Here is a 19,041-nt window from a genome sequence, read left to right as displayed (position 1 = left end):
CTATCGCCCAGTGTGTTAGGTGGGCGTTGGGTAGGGGACTGTTATTGCTGTTACACTTTGCTGCATGGGATACATAATTTATTTTTCACGCAAATTAAAATTATTCAATCACAGCCTAGTTGAAAGTAAGGCGATTTATCTATAATTAAATTAAATAATTTCCAGCAGTTTTCGTTCTTTCAGTTTAAGATGTTTTTACCTTTCCCTTTAAACTGTGTTTGGGACGGTTGACGTCATTTTTAATGAACGCGCAGCGGTACTCTGGTGATGTACCGTAAAAGTGACCCCTGTCAAGAAAAGCTCTTGATGGAACGCGCATTTCAAGCTATTTATGTCTTAGTCATGAAATGATAATACACACTTCACTAAATGAATTAGAGATTTTCTATAGCATTTGAACCAAATATGGGTGTTATTGGCTGTCCGTGTGTTTACTCATTTCAATAATTTACTGATATATTCATTTAATTTTTTTATCCATCTATCCATTGTTTTCACATCTTATTCTTACCCTGTACAGAAAATCAACTCAGGAGGTTTTTGAATTACGATACTTTTGTCTTTAATCATGCGGATTCTGTCAGTGGGTTGTAAATGATTGTGCTGAAATTCTCAGATGTAATATTTATTCATGTATTCAATATAATATTTTAATAAAAAAGTCAAATATTTAATTATAAAATATCTTCGTTTCTTCAAGATTTAAATATTTAATATTTTTTGACAAAAGTTATTAGGAAAATTATTGCGTTGTAAGGCACTTTTGATCGCTCCTAAACCTATTAGCGCTTGAAAAGCATTTCCTGTGATGGGGCGCTTTTTTCTGCACAACACCGGAAAATAGTGGGTGTTAGCTGACTGGCGTTAGCAAGCAACAACTTCGAAGTCAGCTGTGGGTTCTATGGTAAATATATGGGTTGCTTTCTAACCATAAACAAATTAGTTATTCCTTGGTATCATAATACTTAGAAATATAGATTTTTTTAAATGTCATAGTATGAAATAATTTACTTATTATAGAATATCTTCGGTAACTCCTAACTACGCTAACTGGCTGCTAGCTACTGAGAGCTAAATCGAAGTTGTGAGCTACATTGAAATAGCAGTTCATTGTTTTAGAAACAAAATAACATGTAATATTTGGAATCATTAGTGCCTCTTATTTAATTTTATTTTATGTTGGTGAATTCGATTTTTTTTATTGTGAAAGCTTTCATTAGTTTACTGACGGCTTTGACGGTGGCTGGAAACCACCGAGATGACTTCAGATGACTGTAAAACATGTAACCGCTTCTTTAGATTTCAACTTAGATGGAATAATAAAACAGTTGGAATAATAAACATTTGGAATAATAAACATTTTATTCCAACGGAATAAAATGTTTTTCCATTCCTTTTGACATGCTATACGTTCAGAATAATCAAGTAAACACAGATAGGTTTTGACTGATCTAAGTTTAATTTTGAAGACCTTAAAATAGACTGCGCCAGTAATGGTAAGACAAAACGTGGAAGTACTTTAAACACTTTAGTGGTAAGTCATTAAAATATTTAAGACTTTCTTATCTTATCGATACCAAATCATGCAATCGGTTTTATTATGGCATCTGATGTTAACTTCTGTGTTTTTGCTTATATTTGGTATCTCTTTGGGATCATTTCTGGTATACTCACCTCTCTTTACCACATCAATAAGCTCTATGGTGACCACCGCCCAGTCCTCTTGGTAATAATTAAATTTAGAGGTGGCTTAGTATTAGGTCTACAATACGTGAAAGTAATTACAACGTCTTGATAAGGATAATAAACTTTTGATTCTTTTAAAAATATAATTATAAAACCACATTGCATTGATAGTATTATTATATAGAATTTGTGACAAAAAAAAGTATGGAAGATTATCGATTGGTTATGAACATATGGAATATGAAGTTACTGCAAGCTTTCAGTAAGCATAGGCCTTTTGAAGGAAATCACAATAAGGACTACAGTGACTATTGTTTAGAGGAGCAAAGTTACTCCAGTTCCAATCCTGAAATGTGTTGTGACAGGAGCTACTCCTTTGCGGAAGTTCATAAGGTTCATTCATTCTGATGGATACTCAAACCTGATGGGAGTCTCAGTAGGAGACAGGCTGTCGTTCAGCACTTATGATTCCCTTCATAAATCACCTTGATTTATGAGGAAGGCTGTGTGTAGAACCAAAAGGTATTAATTATGTGGCACTACCCCCAGTAGATAATCAAATAGTACAGGTGTTTACTCCACTCTTCATGGAAACCTGCTGGAGTGAATTTAAGGGAAATCATGCCATGATGGTGTTTTTCCTTGTTTTTTTTTGTTTTGTTTTTTTGTTTTTTTTCAGGAAGAGATGTCAGGAGACAGTGTGGTGAGCTCTGCAGTGCCAGCAGCTACAACCAGGACCACATCCTTCAAAGGTTCCAGCCCCAGTTCCAAGTATGTGAAGTTAAATGTGGGTGGAGCGCTCTACTACACTACAATGCAGACACTAACAAAGCAGGACACCATGCTTAAAGCTATGTTCAGTGGGCGGATGGAGGTGCTTACGGACAGTGAAGGTAAGCTCTATATGTACATTATTAATATACATACAGATGGTTCGAGCTTTTACCCACCAATGGTTTTCTGTTTATAGGTTGGATTCTAATTGATCGCTGTGGAAAACACTTTGGAACAATCCTTAACTTCCTCCGGGATGGGGCGGTTCCTCTCCCAGAGAGCCGTCGGGAAACGGAAGAGTTACTCGCAGAGGCCAAGTATTATCTTGTCCAAGGCTTAGCTGATGAATGTTCAGCAGCCTTGCAGGTTAGTTCTTTAATATAAAATCTGATATTTGATTATGCCTCAAGGCTCAAAATGTTGCACATTAGGAGACGGCATCCTGCATATCTTTGATGTGTCAAGTGGTTATTTGAGCCACTGTTGGCTCTGTTGTCTATGAATTTTCTCTGCACATTTTCTCCAATGAGTTAGTTTTGTCTACACAATTACCACACTTTTTTTTTTGCCATTTTCTGTAACACACAGAGAAAATCGAGTGTGAAAGTGCCAGCAGATTCTGACACACAGTCCAGGCCGTCTGGCATCAACAACCATATTTTGTTTAGTCATTGTAGTCTCTTTTCTTCTCCATTAGTTTGAATTTGAGGAAGTTGTCTAGGTGGCCAAATTATTTAGTTTCTGCCATGTAATTATCTGACTTTCTATGTGTGCTAACTAAGATTGAATCAAGTATTTCCAGAAAAGTGACTGAATGTATAAACTTGTGTTTAATATGACTAAAAACATTGTTATTTAACAACTGAAAGGCTTAAAGGTGATGATGAAATCTCCTTTTACTCTTTGCATGCTCAGTCAGCTATGCATGGTTTTTCTTCTTGCTACTTTGTTTTGGACTCTATACCAAAGTGTTGCCATTTTGTCTACATACACTTGGATATGCTCATGAATGTACCCTTTCCTTCTCATGTACTTGCCACTAAGTGCCTATTTGTTATCAAATATTTTGATAGAGATGCACTCGTAAAAATGGTAAAATCTGATTTGTAATGACATTGTTCTAAAGGTGTAGCATTAAACCTTCGTTTCTATTGTGGCAGTAATTCTTGTTTAGGTAACTTGACCACTGTTGAAACCAAAATAGCTGAATGACACCTATCCTAGTTACATAACACAATTTAGGTTACAATGCATTTGTCATCATATTTAGTCTGTGATATAAAATACTTTACTGTAATTTAACTGCAGTGTTTAATAAAGGAAATAAAAATGTCTTTCAGAAGAAGGAAACATATGAACCTCTTTGCAAAGTGCCTCTCATGACATCATGTAAAGAAGAGCAGAGACTCATTGCAACCTCAAATAAGGTATGTTCTTGTAGCTTGTACTGAATTTTATGGAGCTATTAAGATTTTTTATTTTTTATTTTTGTAACCAAAACAAACATTTTGTCTTTCCAGCCTACTGTGAAACTGCTGTATAACAGAAGCAACAATAAATATTCATATACTAGGTGAGTCTACTTTTAATAGCATCTTTACTAGATATGGATCATAACCCAGGTGACTTGCAGTGCCATTCATCAACTTTTGTTTTTTTTGTTGTTGTTTTTTTTTACCTCCTGTCCAGCAATTCTGATGACAACATGCTAAAAAATATTGAGCTATTTGACAAGCTGTCGTTGCGGTTCAATGGGCGAGTCCTCTTCATTAAAGACGTGATAGGGGATGAGATCTGTTGCTGGTCCTTTTATGGCCAGGGTCGTAAGATTGCAGAAGTGTGCTGCACTTCCATTGTTTACGCCACAGAAAAGAAGCAGACTAAGGTAAATATGCATCAGACGCATTTTTTTGTCATTAAAATCAATTCTTGGATTGTGGCACTTCTAACCTTCAGTACTCATATTCTCTGTTTGTTCTTTTTTATTATTACTATTATATAGCCGTACATTTTTCACTACAGCTCTTATTTTATTTCTTTGTGAAACATTCAGGTTGAGTTTCCTGAGGCGCGCATCTATGAGGAGACCCTCAACATCCTTCTGTACGAGTCCCACGACGGACGCGGTCCAGACAACGCGCTGCTGGAAGCCACAGGTGGCGCTGCAGGAAGATCTAGCCATCTGGATGACGACGAAGAGCCCGTAGGAAGAGTTCGTAGGATTCATGTCAAACGACCCGATGACCGCACACACCACCACCAATGACCTCCCTGTTGTGACCCAGCAGTATGTGTCTTTGCACCGTGCTTGTGCCTTACAAACACCACGCAAATTACTCTCTCGCACTTCCTGTTGTCTTTTACCAGCTTCTCCAAGAGACTACTCTGAGTAGCGTACATCAGTTTGTATTGTTTTCTGTTTTTGTGTCTCGTTTTAGTTGTTTAGTTGCTTTGTAATCTCAAAAATGACTTCTTCTACAGTTGCTTACATGGATGTTTGTTTTCAGCAGAACAAGGTTTTACCCATCGGACTGTTTGTGGAGTGTTTCTGTCAGTATGAATCTGTTGTTTAAGGGTTCAAGCTAAGTGACACACAGCAGAACCTGAAGTTCAAGATGTAATTATTTAAAAAGCTTATGTAGATGGTTTGCTACTGTGGTGTTCTACCACAATGTGACCATACGGTGGCACTGTTTTATCCCTGGAATGTTACCATGGCTATTTTGTAGCCTGATAATTAATAAAACTGTATAAAAAAATATTTTTATGTTACAGTATCACAGAAGAATGCAACATTTCACTCTCTGGATTATACTCTACTTAGTTAGGACTGATATATTTCCACTCACTCCATTATAAACCTTTTATTTTCCAGTAGAGGAAACTTGATCTGTGACCTGAGGTGTTAAATGTACTGAGCTGATTGAATGATGTCTGCTGAGGTTTAAGTGAATGAGTGTAATCAGAGTGATGCCTGGCAGGAAGGCCTATCTACAAGCTTTTAACAGAGATGGGGAATTAGACCTGTTCATCACTGCATTCATCAGAATATACTGTTTGCATTCTGTATGTTCAAGTCAAAGCAAGCATCGATTTTTTTTTTAGGTCTGTTGTACAGAAGTGAACAAATGATGTTTTATATTTATATAGCCTTTATCACAAATAAATTTCTAGATGCATTTGTTTTGGTATGTGTTTATTTTCCACATGTTCCTTGTCACTGAAAATACAAAATTATAATACATATGGCTTCGTTGTTTAGAGAATTACGCAGATTTTTTTTTTTTTAAGCCAAGTTTGTGGATAATATGGTTTCCTCAAGTCAGATATTTATTTTGCACATTATCTTTGATTTTTCATCTTAAAGTGAACCTTTGAATTAACATCTCAGATTTAAACTAGTTTTATTGTTGGTAAACATTGTGCTGGAAATTAACTTGACCTAAAACAGATGAAAAGTATGTTTCTGTCCGACGAGGGACGCAGCTGTTTCAGGTCAGGTGCGTATCCTGTGGACATGATCCTCTCCTAAGGGGTCTCCTGATTAAATATGCAGGGGCTTCTTGCATGTCCTCACATGTTACCGTGTCCTTGTTCGTGTTGCAACCTGCAGCAAAAAAAAAAGGTTTATGTTTTTCTTTCTTTTTTTTTAATGTTCAAGATGAATTTAAAGATGGGATTACTTGTTTTTACTCACCACCATCAGGTGTCCGTTCTTGGCTTTGTACACCATGGGCTCCTGCCCTGTGGTAAAGTCCACCGCGCTCTCTTTGCCAGACTGGATTTTGATCGTTATGCTGAAAACGCCAAAGTTGTTGAGTAAATCTGAATGGCAAAACCAGGTGTCTTATTCTCAAATCTTGAACTCACCTGCCCTGGACCACTTTGATTGCATCCTGTTTGTTAGCAATGATGCTCAGTTTGGTTAAAAACTCATACAGGTGCTCACACTGTATGATCAGATCTCCCTGAGACAAAGAGTGACAAATGATCTTACTAGATTTTTACCTGGCAATATAAAAGCTTTTATATTTCTGAATCTTCACAAACTTAGTCATCATTAGAATAATTTCTGTATTATCATAGTCATGATCAGAGTCATTTTAAGTAAAAACTACAAACCCAGATGTGATATCTTACAGTGTGGCAAATGAGTCAAATGTTAGTAAAACAAACTTTCACTGCAGTTAACAGCAAATCTTTTGGAGTAAGTCTAACCACTTTCCACTGACATTTCTGTCTATTTTTAATTTTTGTTTTTAATCAACCTCACATTAAAATGAGAATGTCAGCAATTTTCAAACCTTAAAGATTTTTAGTTGGATTTAGTTCTTTAGCGTTCACTGGGGAGTTCTAGATATAAAGATGCTTTGATCAGTCCTCACTATTAGAGTTGTGGGTGTATGCCAAGGGTCCCCAAAGTGGGTCCTCGAGGGCCGGCATCCTGCATGTTTTAGTTCTCTCCCTGGTGGCACCAACAACCTTTTCAGCATGTCAGTGTTCTTCTTAGGCCTTCTAACGAGCCATCATTTGATCCAGGTGTGTTAAACCAGGGAAGGAACTAAAACATGCAGTAGGCCGGCCCTCGAGGACTGACTTTGAGGACTGAACCCTTCACAAATCAGCAGGATTTATACTGACACCACATTAAATAAAGTTGGGCTCCATCTGAGACCTATTGGTTGCACTGAATTTCTTTAGGTGTATCAGAGTAAGAAGGCTAAATAAAAACACACACCCCACTTTTCAGATTTGTAAAAAATAAAATGAATAAAAATGCATGGCCCTGTATCCTTTTCATTCCATTTCAAATTTACTACAAAATTAATTCACCAGCTTTAGTTGATTTATTACATGAAATCCCAATAAAATATATTGTGTGTAATGTAATAAAATATTTTTAAAAAATGACTCACCTTTTGTTTGGGTTCTTCACAAGTTATATGAATTACAATGATGCCATCGCTTAAGTTGCTTACAGATATCCCTGCAAAACGTCCAAACTCAGTTTTTGCCCTCCATGAGAACACTAATAATAGTAATGTTAATAATAATAATGTTAACCACTGAAGTATTTAATGTCGTTCAGACCTTTGAGAGAATTGTACGACACTCGCTGTTTGATCTTGGCTTCCTCCACCAGATAGGCAGCAGTCTTGGTGAGGATGAGCTGCCTTGGCCTTGGTTTGAAGCCGTTTCTGTCATACTTGATGACAGGAACACTGTACTACAGAAACACAGAACCCAACTCACTCAGCGTTTGATTTGGTGCTAGATTACGTCGAGCTGGTCATTTCATGCCATTACCTTAATCTGCTCATTGCGAATCATACTAAGAACCCGGATGTTTATCTCTTGTTCGCCTGGAGAAGACAGACCATGCATGTGTGTGACTGACTGGAAACAGAAGTGTGTGTGGAGCTGTTTTATTTGAAACTCACTGATTCTTGTGTCCAAGAAAGACTGAGGGATGCTTGGTGGATAATTTTCCTTTTTGCCTTTGAAGATCGCACTGGTGACAACTTTCATTTGAAGCTGAAAAAACAAAACGATAAACTACTAAAACAAACAAAAAAAAAGAGCACTTTTTTGTCTTGTATGTTATAATCAGTGTTTCTTACTTGGGCTTTTTTCTGTGGTGGGATTCCTCGTACATATTTCCGCACCATCAGACGGTAGTGAAGCTTCCGCAGAATCTCTGATGCCTTTAATGAAGCAATAAAATCGTCCTCAGAGCCAAAAGTTTACTTTCCACCCGGCTGCGTTGAAACGATCAAACGTTGAGTTACCTCAGTGAGCACAGCTGGGGGAGTTAGCCAGGTTGTCTTATCCAAAACAGTCTTTGGAAGATTGTTTTTCAGTCTGTTCAAGTAGCTTTGTCTCACAAAGGCCAGGTACTCTGAGTTATCTGTGCTTTTTGCTTCCCCTCTGTTTATGTAGGCTTTGATGAACCTAAAACAGGAGAACGAAATACAATTTAGGTGAAATGATGTGACAACATTTAGATTTAGGGTGCCATTTTTATTTTTTGGCTTACTTCTTGATGACTTTTACAGCCCATGCTCTTTTCTCTTTCTCCTTCCTGGCCTGTGCTCCTCTCCAACACGTCTCAATTTTTGTTGCTGAAGACAAGAAATTAAAGTTGAGCTTGCTTGCACTTCAGCAAAGAGGTTTGAATATTTGTGAATATTATATTTTTTAATCCCTTGCTATTGGAGATGTGGTAGATATTTTGGTAGAAAAACTGTTTTCAAATCCAGTGTATGGTGTTGGTGTCAAAGTTATCTTTATGGTTTATAAATATGTAAGCACCAGTCTGTTTCATGTTCTGATATTTACCAGCCTCTTTCTGTTTCTTGAACTCTCCCTTCACTTTGTATCCTTTATACTTGGCCTGAAGTTTTGATGCTGCAAATCCAAAGCACGCAAAACCATTAAAAGTCTTAAATAGTAATAATAGAAGTTTTTAAGATTTGAAGTAAACTTACCCAAGTCATGTTTGCATTTCTCGTAAGCGTCCTCTGTGGCATAAAGGGTCCTGGGATGACGGATGAAGATCTTAGTTCTATAAAAATCCAATCAAAGATGGTAATTTTTTGCCAAAACTGGCTTACAGCGTATTTGTTAGACTGAATTAGAAGGTTTTCCTCACCTTCCCATTTTGTACTCATCAGGCAGGTAGCCCAGGTGTTGAACCAGCACTTCAACTCCATCAGCAGGCATTCCTCTCCAGTGAGGCCAGGTGGCCGGGCACAGGGGTTTGTATCTGTGTCAGGAGCCAGGTTAACACACACAGGAAAAGTTTACACACACGAAATCGAGCACAAATTCATGGGGAAAGATGTCTTTTTTGCAGGACCTCTTTAAGAAGTCCTCATACTTCCGACGGTAAGCAAAACCAGCTCTTCTGACTCTGAGATGCTCCATTAGGCCCAGGTACTTCACCTGGTGTCTGATCAGTGCTTCATCAAACTGTCCTGTGTTTGGGTGGCAGAGATCATAAAATGACCGTGCTGATTGTATTAACCTTCTCTGCCTTTTCTGAGCTGATGTACCTGGCTGCTTGGACTCATTGGACTTAAGACAGCGTATGTACCAGGCCTCCTTAGCCATGAGAATCTCTGTGAGCTTCTGCAGGCTGTTCTTAAACTGGGTCGCTACCTGCAGACACAGCGAAAGAGTCATACCGTCGGTTCAATTGGCAGATACATTATGTATGAATTAAGAGCTTTAGTCAGATTGTGGATACTAGTAAAACGTGTTAAAACAGATTTTGCATTGTCAGTCATAATGTATTATCACCAGTCTTCAAGGGACATAAATTATGGACATAGGCTCAATTAATTGCATACATCTGTATGTATTCTTAAATAAATGTCTTTAAAAAAAAAACTGCAGAAACACCAGACACCAGTCACCGGCAAGCTCAAGGAATCATTCTGGTGGAATATCTGACCACTTTCTAACCAGAATTGGCAAAGTCTGTTCAAATCAGTTGGGGTCCACAATATTTTTATGAAGTCTGTGGTCAGGGTCAGTCCAGAAGCTTAATGATACCTGATCTGGATCAGTGTCCAGTTAGAACATTCGATTTTATCCAAGTTTAATTACCAGCTTCTTGATCTTAGGTGAAGGTGATCAATTTGGATGTAGTTTTCCTTTATTCCACTTTGTGTAAGACTGTTCAATGGCCTCTTCAAAGAGCTTCATCCTGAAAAAACTTTATGTGGAGTTAAAATGACTCCATGCCAGAAAACCAGTTAACCGAGATAAGCTGCACCATTTCTGATAGGAAAAGTGGCCAAATACCCAATTGATGTCTGTAAAAGTTCATCAAAGATGTTTGTCACATCATCAATGCATGAACAATTTAACATTTTATTGTTACTAATAAGAATCCAACACAGATGAACTTACTGTTTCTGGTCTTCTCTTGTTTGTTGTGTCCACAGCAGAGAAGCAGTCCCTGACAATCATATTTTTTGACTGACACACCAGCTTTAAAAAGAAGTTAGATTCCACATTAATGCATGTTTACATTAAGGTAGTAAATTGTTAATTATCATCCATCCATATCTTGCAACAACATACTTTTTGAGCCAGTACATATTTGTATCTCAATAATTACAGGTGCAAAAATCCATACTTACATTTCTTATGTTTCTGTATAACAGGTCATTATTTTTGTCTAGAAAACCTAAAAATGTAAAAATAAAAATAAATAAATAAATAAATAAAGATTCTATGTTAAAGGACTGGCACTATGAAATTGCACTAGTCCAGATGTTAATGTGAAAGTGGCCTTAGGACTGTGGTTTTATTTTACCCACAACGCAGTAGGTGACCTCCCCGGCGTAATGCAGGAGTCTGAAATCTCCCCTCTCCAGAGTCTTCCGTGTCATTTTGTCGGCCAGTCTGTGTCTGCAGTCAAAGAGGTGGAAACAAAGTCAGAGATGAACGATAACTCTTTGTCTTCATGAAGCCACAGTCCACTCCACTGAGCAGAAACCTGATGTTTGTGGTCGCTAATAATACAGATTTTAACTCACGTCACAAAGTGCGGATGATTGCCCATCTTTTCTTCTAATCTCTCCAGAAAGGTGAGATCGGTGGCATCCCCTGGCCTGAGACACTCTTCATCCTGCACAATCAGATTCAGATATTTATTTTATTATTATTAAACATCACTTATACAGTAATATTCAGTAAATTAGCGTATTATTGAAAAGTTCCTTTATTTTACTAATTCAATTCCCCAAGACTAATATTATGAATTTATTCCACTTGTAGCTAATGAAAGCATGTGATTTTATTAAATATTAAAGATAAAAAAAACATTTTTACTACAAAAATATGGACAAATATGATTGTATATATGTGAAAAGACTTCAGAGGATTACACACCAGTATTGATATGATTCCTCTGTGTTTCTCCTCAACCAGGTCACAGATGATCTTATTGTTGAAGAACTGAACCGGCTCCCACTTTGAGAACAAAACACTTAGAATAAAGCTAGTAAATGTTGATGATGATTCATTTTACTTTTTCTTTTTCCATGTTTTGATCAGTCTCACCTCAATTCCCTCGGCTTCATATTCTTCCTGCTCAGCTTTGAGCGTCAGCTGGATAAAAAGCTGCTGCAGCTTCTCGTTGCAATAGTTTATACAGAACTGTTCAAAACTGACGACAAAGAGGGCAAACATTTCTGTTTTTATGCAAAATCTATGTCTGTTGGTAGCACTGGGTTTTATTTTACAGCAAAAATATTTATTTATCAGAGAATCTACTATCAATCCAGAATGCAGCTCACCTGTTAACATAGAACACCTCAAATCCGTAAATGTCCAGAAGGCCGATAACTGTCTTTCGTGAAGAGTCCTAGCAGAAAATATTACTATACAACACAAAACTTTAAAAAAGTGTTTACACCCCTTGAACGTTTCCACATTTTGTTATGTCACAGCCACAAACGTTGTTGTATTTTATCTGGAGTTTTAGTGAGAGTGCAGTACGCAAGAAGAAGATAGAAGCGGTGGGAAAATGACGCATTTGCTCTAATACCTTAAGTAAAAACAAGTGAAAGCAATTGTAAGTTAGCAAAAAAATTGTTACCTGTGGGTAATGACTCTTTAAACTATCGCAGATTTCTTTTGAGAATGCCGTAAAAATGCATTGAATATTGTGGGTGTAAAAGGAAAAATGTAAAAAGTTCAAGGTGTGTTTATGTCTTAGCTTTGAAAATAAAAACTGGTATGTAAGCTTTTACATCATATATGCTCACCTTGTTCTCCATGGACTCATTAATCCTGTTGACCAACCAGGTAAAAGTCTGTCCGTAGATGGCTTTGGCCAGAGCGTCTCTGACATAGATGGCGTGGTCTATTGTGAATGGACTGAGGACCTTAAAAATATTAAATAAATGTCACAATTGCAGTTTGGAGAAAAACAATTTTATCACCTAGTGAGGGTAAAAGAGGTTTTGGTGTCTGTGAACCTGCTCGGTTTTGGCTTCAATCTTTCTGAATGTAAGTCCCTCCTTAAGGTTGTTGGCATCCACCCCCAGAAGCTGTGAAGGAAACTGAAATGAGTCGCCAAGTGGATTTCTGAGCCTAGTCCGGACATCGCGCTCAGGAATGTTTGCTTTCCTTACATCTGAAACCCACTTCAGCTCCGTGTTGTTCTTCAGGAGGGCGTGACCTTTGCTGTCCGGATCAAAGTGGACATTTCCCAAATGGAGAACACTTGCAACCACCCTAAACAGATGCTGCACAGAGATACTCAGGTTTTTTATTTTTACCAACATGTTGGTCTTAATACTGATTCATGCAAAGCCATTCAACTTACATTGGTGTTAGTTTCATCAAATTCAATGACTTGCAGGGCGTTTTTGACAGATTTCCAGTCATTTTTGTCATTAATAGACGACACAATGGCACATTCCCCCTGTTGGAAACAAAGAACACACAATTACACAATATTTCTAATGATCATAATTAAGAATGCTCTTCTGAAGTCATACAAACCTGCGTTAGGTAGTAGTAATGCTGGACGTCTCTCTCAAGGCCCAGCTGAGTCAGCAGGTCATCCGATCCTCCTTCCACCAGCTGGTAGAAAATGTGGAAGTTCCTTTCTCCATGATTCTGGTGCACAACCCTCGATTTCTCCAGCAGGTAGTTCAGGATGTGGCCTCCAACAGCATCCCCCTTCAGGCACCAGGATTTACATTTGATCATGTTAACATTATATGCAATGCTGACTTTTTTATTGGCTTTGTAACGTAATGTAAGGCAAAAGAAAAAACCTTGCAAAACTCATAGTTACAAGGTTTGATTGAGAAGTCCACGCACACTCAGAAAATACATATTTCATTTGTTTTTATCCTGGCTTCTTTTTTACTGATATATATTTTTTCCACTGCAGCATTTGCTTGAATCCTTACCTGACTGTCAAACTGAATATCCATGTATTTCCCAAACCGACTTGAGTTGTCATTTTTCAGAGTTTTTGCATTCCCAAAAGCCTTTAATAAAAACGAAACTCTTTTATTCAGAATAATTGTCATAATCACCTCTTATTTAAATGCATAGTCGATGTTCTGATAAAATTAGAAGCAACCATTGAACCTCTAAGACAGGGTTGGACATGAGCATCTTGTCTCTGACGGTGTTCATTAAAGTGGTGCTTGGGCAGCTGACGGCATAATACTGCAGGATCTTCTTTGAGGCCTCAGTTTTTCCTGCTCCGCTCTCACCAGAGATGAGGATGAAGTGATTGTTGAACTCTGTCAGCATGGTGTGGTAGGCATTATCAGCCAAGGCATAGCTGGATGGATAGATAATAATTGTTACACATCAAAGGTCCAGTTAGGAAAATAGGCGTTGACAGGTTTAAAATAGCAAGATTTATATGGATCGGTGATTATGTAGATTTATAGCAAGATAGTAAGATTTATTTACTTTACAATGCAGATTTTGTTCAAATCTATCTGTCCTAAAAGATAAGGTCCAAAGAATTATTGTGGACATTTTTTATTGACTTTGCCTTTCTTAAACCAAGTAAAACAAAATGGACACTCTTGATTTGGGTAAACCGCCTTTAAAAATTACGCTGATTTTGTTTTTCTTGTAAAATCCCAAGTCTTTCAAGTCCTTTCTGGAAACAGGAGTGTGATAAAGGATATTTTTTTCTTTTTTTATTTAATAATCCCATGAGTACATTTCCAGCTGAAACTTTTTAACCATTTGTTTTTCACAGCCCATTGGCTTCCTGTTTGCTACAGAATAGAGTTACAGATTGGATGCCCATCAAAAACGTACATGTGTGGTGGAAGCTCAAAAAAGTTGACACCCATGTAGACATCCATCTGTTTCTTACTGTAGATGTCCAGGTCCTTGTACGGATTCACAGACACAATCAGTGTGCCAATGTAAGTCTAAGGACATGACAGAGTAAAAATAATACTTATTTCATAATACAAAGCACATGATTTAGTTTAGATGTGGATTTCTTTTTTATGTAACTCACATAGATTAGATCCTTGCTGAAACGTTTCTTCAGATTGCTGATAACAGCCACTTCTGTGGTTTCATCCAGAAGAACAAAGTCCTGGATTCCCACTCGGTCCCTGGCGGTCAGGGCTCCCTCCATATCCAGCCGACCCTGTGCAACAAATATCAATCATCCCGCAGCTCAACACTCTGCTAAAAGCTCCTGAGATGGTAAATTGTTATTTACTGTTAACCCAATGTTGTGTAATCTATTTTTTAGATCATTTTTATTTAATACTCTTTCACTTTAACAACCTGAATAGTGTTTGCTAGTTTGTTTTATTCTACAAATAGGAGAAAAGTGGGCATAATAAAATCAAATGCAACAGTTAGAAATAATACATGCGACAATTATGAATGTATTGAAAAGTTTCAAGAAATCTGTTTTGACATCTCCATCTGGATGAATGCATGTTTCAGTAAAACTACTCCAATGGGGAGCAAAGGCCAGAAAAAGCACATACAGTCTATTTTGTGGATCTATAGAAACTAAAAAGATTTTGAGCTCCTAAAAGTCTCTGTGCCAATGGCTTTGATTATACATATGAACAAACAGAAGATAATTGCTACACCATTCACAAGGACCTTGGCTAGCAGCCGTTCATTCAATTGAGCTGATGTTCTAAGTAAACACTACACAGAGTGCAAAATGGACTGGCAGAGCCTGAAACAGCGGCGTGTTTTAGAAGTATAGTGGGAAAAAAATTCCACCAATCTGTTTAGCATTCACAGCACCAACACTTTGACCAAAGGTTTTCACAGCTTTTGTTGGTTTTGTTGTTTTTCTGTTTTTTTTCTTCACTCCCTCTTTGGAAGCAGAAATCCTTTGATTCCCAACTCTCTCTGTAAAAACATTTTAAAAAAAAAAGATAATCCATTGGATCTAATTGACACAAAGCCCTCCTTCCCCCCTCCCTCATGCCTCCGTCCTCCTCCTATGGCCCTCGTTTCTTCTGAGAACGGCCGAGGGGCTTTTTGTCCTGTAAATACCACGGAGGAGAGACAAAAAAGACGTCTTTAAAATGCAGTCTACAATCCATTACACATATTCTCCCTGCATATCCATTCAGTAATTATTCATTAGAAAACATTTAACGTCACAGTGAATTTCACACTAGGCAGTCGAAACACAATGGAGGAGATTTGGCCTATTTTGGGGTGAGGAGTTGTGGGTGGAGTGGGGGGTGGCTGTGCAGAGGAAGGGGTGAAGGCAGAGCAGGGCGGAGGGGAGCAGTATTTGTCTGATCTGAGAACCTCTGAAACGGGTCCGTCTTGAGACAACGAGACAGACTAAATAGCGCAGTAACGGTCCGTGCCCTGCTGCTTGCTGTGACACTCATTTAGGGTGCTCTAGTGTGCCCCGAGGGCAAACAATAGAGCCTTGTTCTTAGCAATCTTGTGCTGTAATTTGGACTCCATTACTTTGCTCACATGGGGCCCCATGGACGGACTAGAGGAGGCTAGTCAGATGAGTGTTTTTTTTTTTTCCACCTGTCAGCACCGCACCCCCAGTCTTCTCAACCCTTACTTGAACAAAGCCCCTCACCCTGTGTTCCCCACCAATAACCCTCACACGACCCCCTTCCCACAGCACTCCCCTCCCACTTTAAGCTTATGAGACAGGTGAACAATATCATTGAAGGAACCCTTTTTTGGACGTCAGAATCAATCTGCTGATATGATGGTGGTGGCGCTGCTGCAGGGTATCTGTGACACCCCCTTCTTTCATGGGAACAAACTTCTCTCTGGGCAGCAAAAGGGGACAATCTGCTGGGACAGCGTGACTTCGGGTTGCCATACAGTGTTACAAGCAATAACATGGGCAGATAAGCTGCTGTCAGGAGATGGGATTGATTAATTCAGAGGTGATGATAATGCCAGTGTTTTCGGTTTTTCGGAGCAAATCTGAAGGTTTGCCGTTTTCATTCAGCTCATTCTTCTCCGGAAAGCAGAAGTGCTTTTAATGACACCGGGCCTGAAGAACTGAACACTAACTGGGCGTTTTCAGTGCAGGAGGACAATGGAGTATGAACATGATGAGGAACCTGGCAACTGGAGAGGTTCTCTTTACTTGGATTAATTTATTTGATGCTGGTAATTGTGATGAAAATGACTTGCAGCAAATGAAAAGCCTTAATTTAGTTTCTCATAAAGTTAAACTCTTGCAAGAAAATGACAAAGATTGAGGGATTACAGCAGAAAATTTAATCAGATGATATCCAAATCTGTAAACAAAGGGAGACCAAACTGAGAAAGGAATATTGGTACACATAAGAGAGACAAACCACACATAATCCATATTAGGACTGCAGCATAAAAACACAGGAGAACTGAGGCAGGAGTGTTGGCAGTCGAGGAGATTAAATACCAAGACAATGATCACCTGAGTGAGGAACTGGTGAGTGTAATTAACAGGATGTGCTGCAGCTGTGGGAGAATGTGCACCAAGTTATTCAGAGGAAACGACTGGAAATGCCACAATATACACCAAAGAGTGATACAGTGAGAAGTGAATCCATAACACAGAGTACAAAAGAGCAGGAAAGGGAAAAGCTTGAAGACTGAACACCAAGTACAAAAGGAACATTTCTTTTATGTTATGTTATTGTATATAATCATTGCAGAGGAATCCTGACCTAATAGCTATCCATCAAAGAGTCAATTGCATCTTTCACAACAAGAGTAAAACACCAGAGGTTCCTGAAGAAGCTGGTTGTTGACCGAGTTCGGTATTCAAGCATATCAATGGAAAATAGACAGAAAGGAAAAATGTGGTAGGGAAATGGAGACATGCAATATGGACACTGCAGCTTCTTCTGAATAAAATTAATGGCTCCCGGGTCTCAAAACTTGACATGCAAACAGGTCATTCATCTACTTGTTTCTGCCGTATTGGGGCAGAGATGCATCCAAATGCTGCAGGAAATTCACAAGGTGTGGACTGAGCTTACAGTGCTTACACTGAGCACAAGACATCCAGACATCCATTCAATATTGAATAGCAATGACTAGAAGCAATAGAAATCTTGTTCAGATGCAACTGATGTTTCTATTTGTCTCATGTAATTGTGTTGTCCCTCAAATATTGATGCCCTGGGCAGCCAGCCATATCACCAATATCCAAACACCACCACAGCATGATGAATTGAAGCAATGATTCATGTAAATGAACGCCCATCCAAGTCCTGGTGCAGAAACTGTGCAGTACATGAATGCATCTTTACATAAAGTGAGATTTCTGTATTTATTTACTTGTATTCATCTAATGCAATTTTAAAATTTTCTGAGTGAATGAATGTTTTGATAAGCTGCAAGCCGCAGTCATCAAAATCAACAGAAATAAACTCTTGAACTGTGTCACTCGCATCTGTTTAAAAATGTTCACTTTTTAATGAGATTCTGATTGATTGAAAAACACCTAAAATGCATACTGACCAGTTCAATTACCGGTTCAATTAAAAGACCATCCAATCTGACACAGCGTGGAAAGTGAGATTGTGTAATGAATCCTGAAAGCCGCTGACAGATCAGGTGAATCGCCTCAGAGAGTAAGCAAATGTATTTTAATTAAGAGATGGTACCTGAACTTGGTTTAGAGTGTCATTGTTGCCTGAGACAGAGTGAGACAGCGTGACCTCATCGGTGTTGAGAAGTGGAGTTATCTTCTCATGAAAGAGAGGGAGGTGGAGGGGGGAGATGCTACCTGCTGATTCGCTTCATTAATTTACTCACAGACAAGAGAATTTATCCCCGTCTTACAATGGAAAAAATGTCAGCTGTTGACCTCAGGGTAAGCAGAGCAGCATCTTGCAAATCTATCTGCTACTTTGATATTAGCAACTAAACGTGAACTGTTGCTGGCAGATCAGGATCATAAATAGCCTGCTACTTCAATACTCTTTTTACCTAAAAACAAGTCAGAAATGAACACAATTTAAAGCACAGAGTGGTAAAGTTTGCTAATATTTTTACAAATTAAAGAAAAACATAAAATAAAACCATGTAAAAATAGCACAAACATAGCATAAGAAATTTACTATCAACATGAAGATTTTACCCAAGAACTGTAACAAATGTAGCTTTTAATTAGTTTATATACTTGATAAATAACAAATGTATCTTTCTAATTTTAAAACTGGTCCACCTGCAGTTGCATCCTCTATTCCTTTAGTGTTTGAGAAGTTGGATTTTCTTCATATTTTTCAGTTTTAAATTTCTTATCTAATTTTACCAAAGACAATAAAATATTCCCACGAGTCCCCAAGGGGAGCAATACATGAGCTGAGTAAAATTTAAGGTAACGTGAACTTTTTCAGTCACTTAAAACAAAATCAAACCTGCATTTCCAAAGTTTTGCTGGTCTCCTATCCGGACGCTGAGTTTTTGCGTAGCTCCAAAGCTGAAGGCTTCCCTTCTTTGTGGAGAAACTAGATGAAAACAGAGAGTCCTCCTGTGTCTGTTTCCATGGAGGCCATGTAGTGAACCACCAGGCTGCTTTTCACAACAGCGTGTTTACTGTCTTTTTGTCCCATC

General features: G+C 38.2%; 2 protein-coding genes across 4 annotated transcripts; one reads left to right on the top strand and one right to left on the bottom strand.

Moving 5' to 3' along the window:
- Positions 1-809: 809 nt before the first annotated feature.
- On the top strand, positions 810-5,237 carry kctd10 (potassium channel tetramerization domain containing 10). 2 transcript variants are annotated; one of them, XM_044112874.1, is made up of 7 exons: positions 810-904; positions 2,366-2,579; positions 2,657-2,826; positions 3,804-3,887; positions 3,981-4,033; positions 4,150-4,345; positions 4,514-5,237. In XM_044112874.1, the coding sequence occupies exons 1-7, from the start codon at positions 902-904 to the stop codon at positions 4,724-4,726; spliced, it is 933 nt and encodes a 310-aa protein (XP_043968809.1). In that variant the 5' UTR covers positions 810-901; the 3' UTR covers positions 4,727-5,237. The 2 variants fall into 2 exon arrangements, with proteins under 2 accessions (XP_043968809.1, XP_043968808.1); XM_044112873.1 differs by having other exon boundaries at positions 3,801-3,887.
- A 610-nt stretch (positions 5,238-5,847) lies between these two features.
- Positions 5,848-18,918, bottom strand: myo1ha (myosin IHa). Of its 2 annotated transcripts, XM_044112870.1 has the most exons (32): positions 18,846-18,918; positions 14,486-14,620; positions 14,278-14,393; positions 13,585-13,783; positions 13,401-13,481; positions 12,985-13,164; positions 12,806-12,904; positions 12,612-12,725; positions 12,456-12,527; positions 12,243-12,362; positions 11,772-11,839; positions 11,536-11,641; positions 11,365-11,445; positions 11,010-11,101; positions 10,787-10,881; positions 10,611-10,657; positions 10,378-10,458; positions 9,516-9,621; positions 9,320-9,437; positions 9,113-9,226; positions 8,949-9,025; positions 8,800-8,868; positions 8,498-8,582; positions 8,250-8,412; positions 8,082-8,165; positions 7,902-7,995; positions 7,768-7,823; positions 7,552-7,687; positions 7,377-7,447; positions 6,331-6,428; positions 6,158-6,257; positions 5,848-6,067 (listed from the first exon to the last, which is right to left on the bottom strand). In XM_044112870.1, the coding sequence occupies exons 1-32, from the start codon at positions 18,849-18,851 to the stop codon at positions 6,041-6,043; spliced, it is 3,090 nt and encodes a 1,029-aa protein (XP_043968805.1). In that variant the 5' UTR covers positions 18,852-18,918; the 3' UTR covers positions 5,848-6,040. The 2 variants fall into 2 exon arrangements, with proteins under 2 accessions (XP_043968805.1, XP_043968806.1); XM_044112871.1 differs by lacking the exon at positions 18,846-18,918 and having other exon boundaries at positions 9,320-9,621; positions 14,486-14,629.
- Between the last annotated feature and the right edge of the window lie 123 nt (positions 18,919-19,041).

The sequence above is a fragment of the Gambusia affinis genome, linkage group LG03, assembly GCF_019740435.1.
Source record: "Gambusia affinis linkage group LG03, SWU_Gaff_1.0, whole genome shotgun sequence".
In the NCBI taxonomy this organism is placed as follows: Eukaryota; Metazoa; Chordata; class Actinopteri; order Cyprinodontiformes; family Poeciliidae; genus Gambusia; species Gambusia affinis.
This window is presented reverse-complemented; position numbering and strand designations above follow the sequence as displayed.

What these genes read in the sequence shown, in the direction of transcription:
- kctd10 (XM_044112873.1), top strand. An exon ending in GGTGCTTACGGACAGTGAAG is followed by an intron (nt 2,580 to 2,656) that starts GTAAGCTCTATA and finishes TTCTGTTTATAG; the next exon opens with GTTGGATTCTAATTGATCGC. An exon ending in TCATTGCAACCTCAAATAAG is followed by an intron (nt 3,888 to 3,980) that starts GTATGTTCTTGT and finishes TTGTCTTTCCAG; the next exon opens with CCTACTGTGAAACTGCTGTA.
- myo1ha (XM_044112871.1), bottom strand. Translation starts at nt 14,608, where the DNA reads ATGGAGGGAGCCCTGACCGCCAGGGACCGAGTGGGAATCCAGGACTTT. An exon ending in TTCGCAATGAGCAGATTAAG is followed by an intron (nt 7,688 to 7,767) that starts GTAATGGCATGA and finishes GTGTTTCTGTAG; the next exon opens with TACAGTGTTCCTGTCATCAA. An exon ending in GTCGTACAATTCTCTCAAAG is followed by an intron (nt 7,448 to 7,551) that starts GTCTGAACGACA and finishes GACGTTTTGCAG; the next exon opens with GGATATCTGTAAGCAACTTA.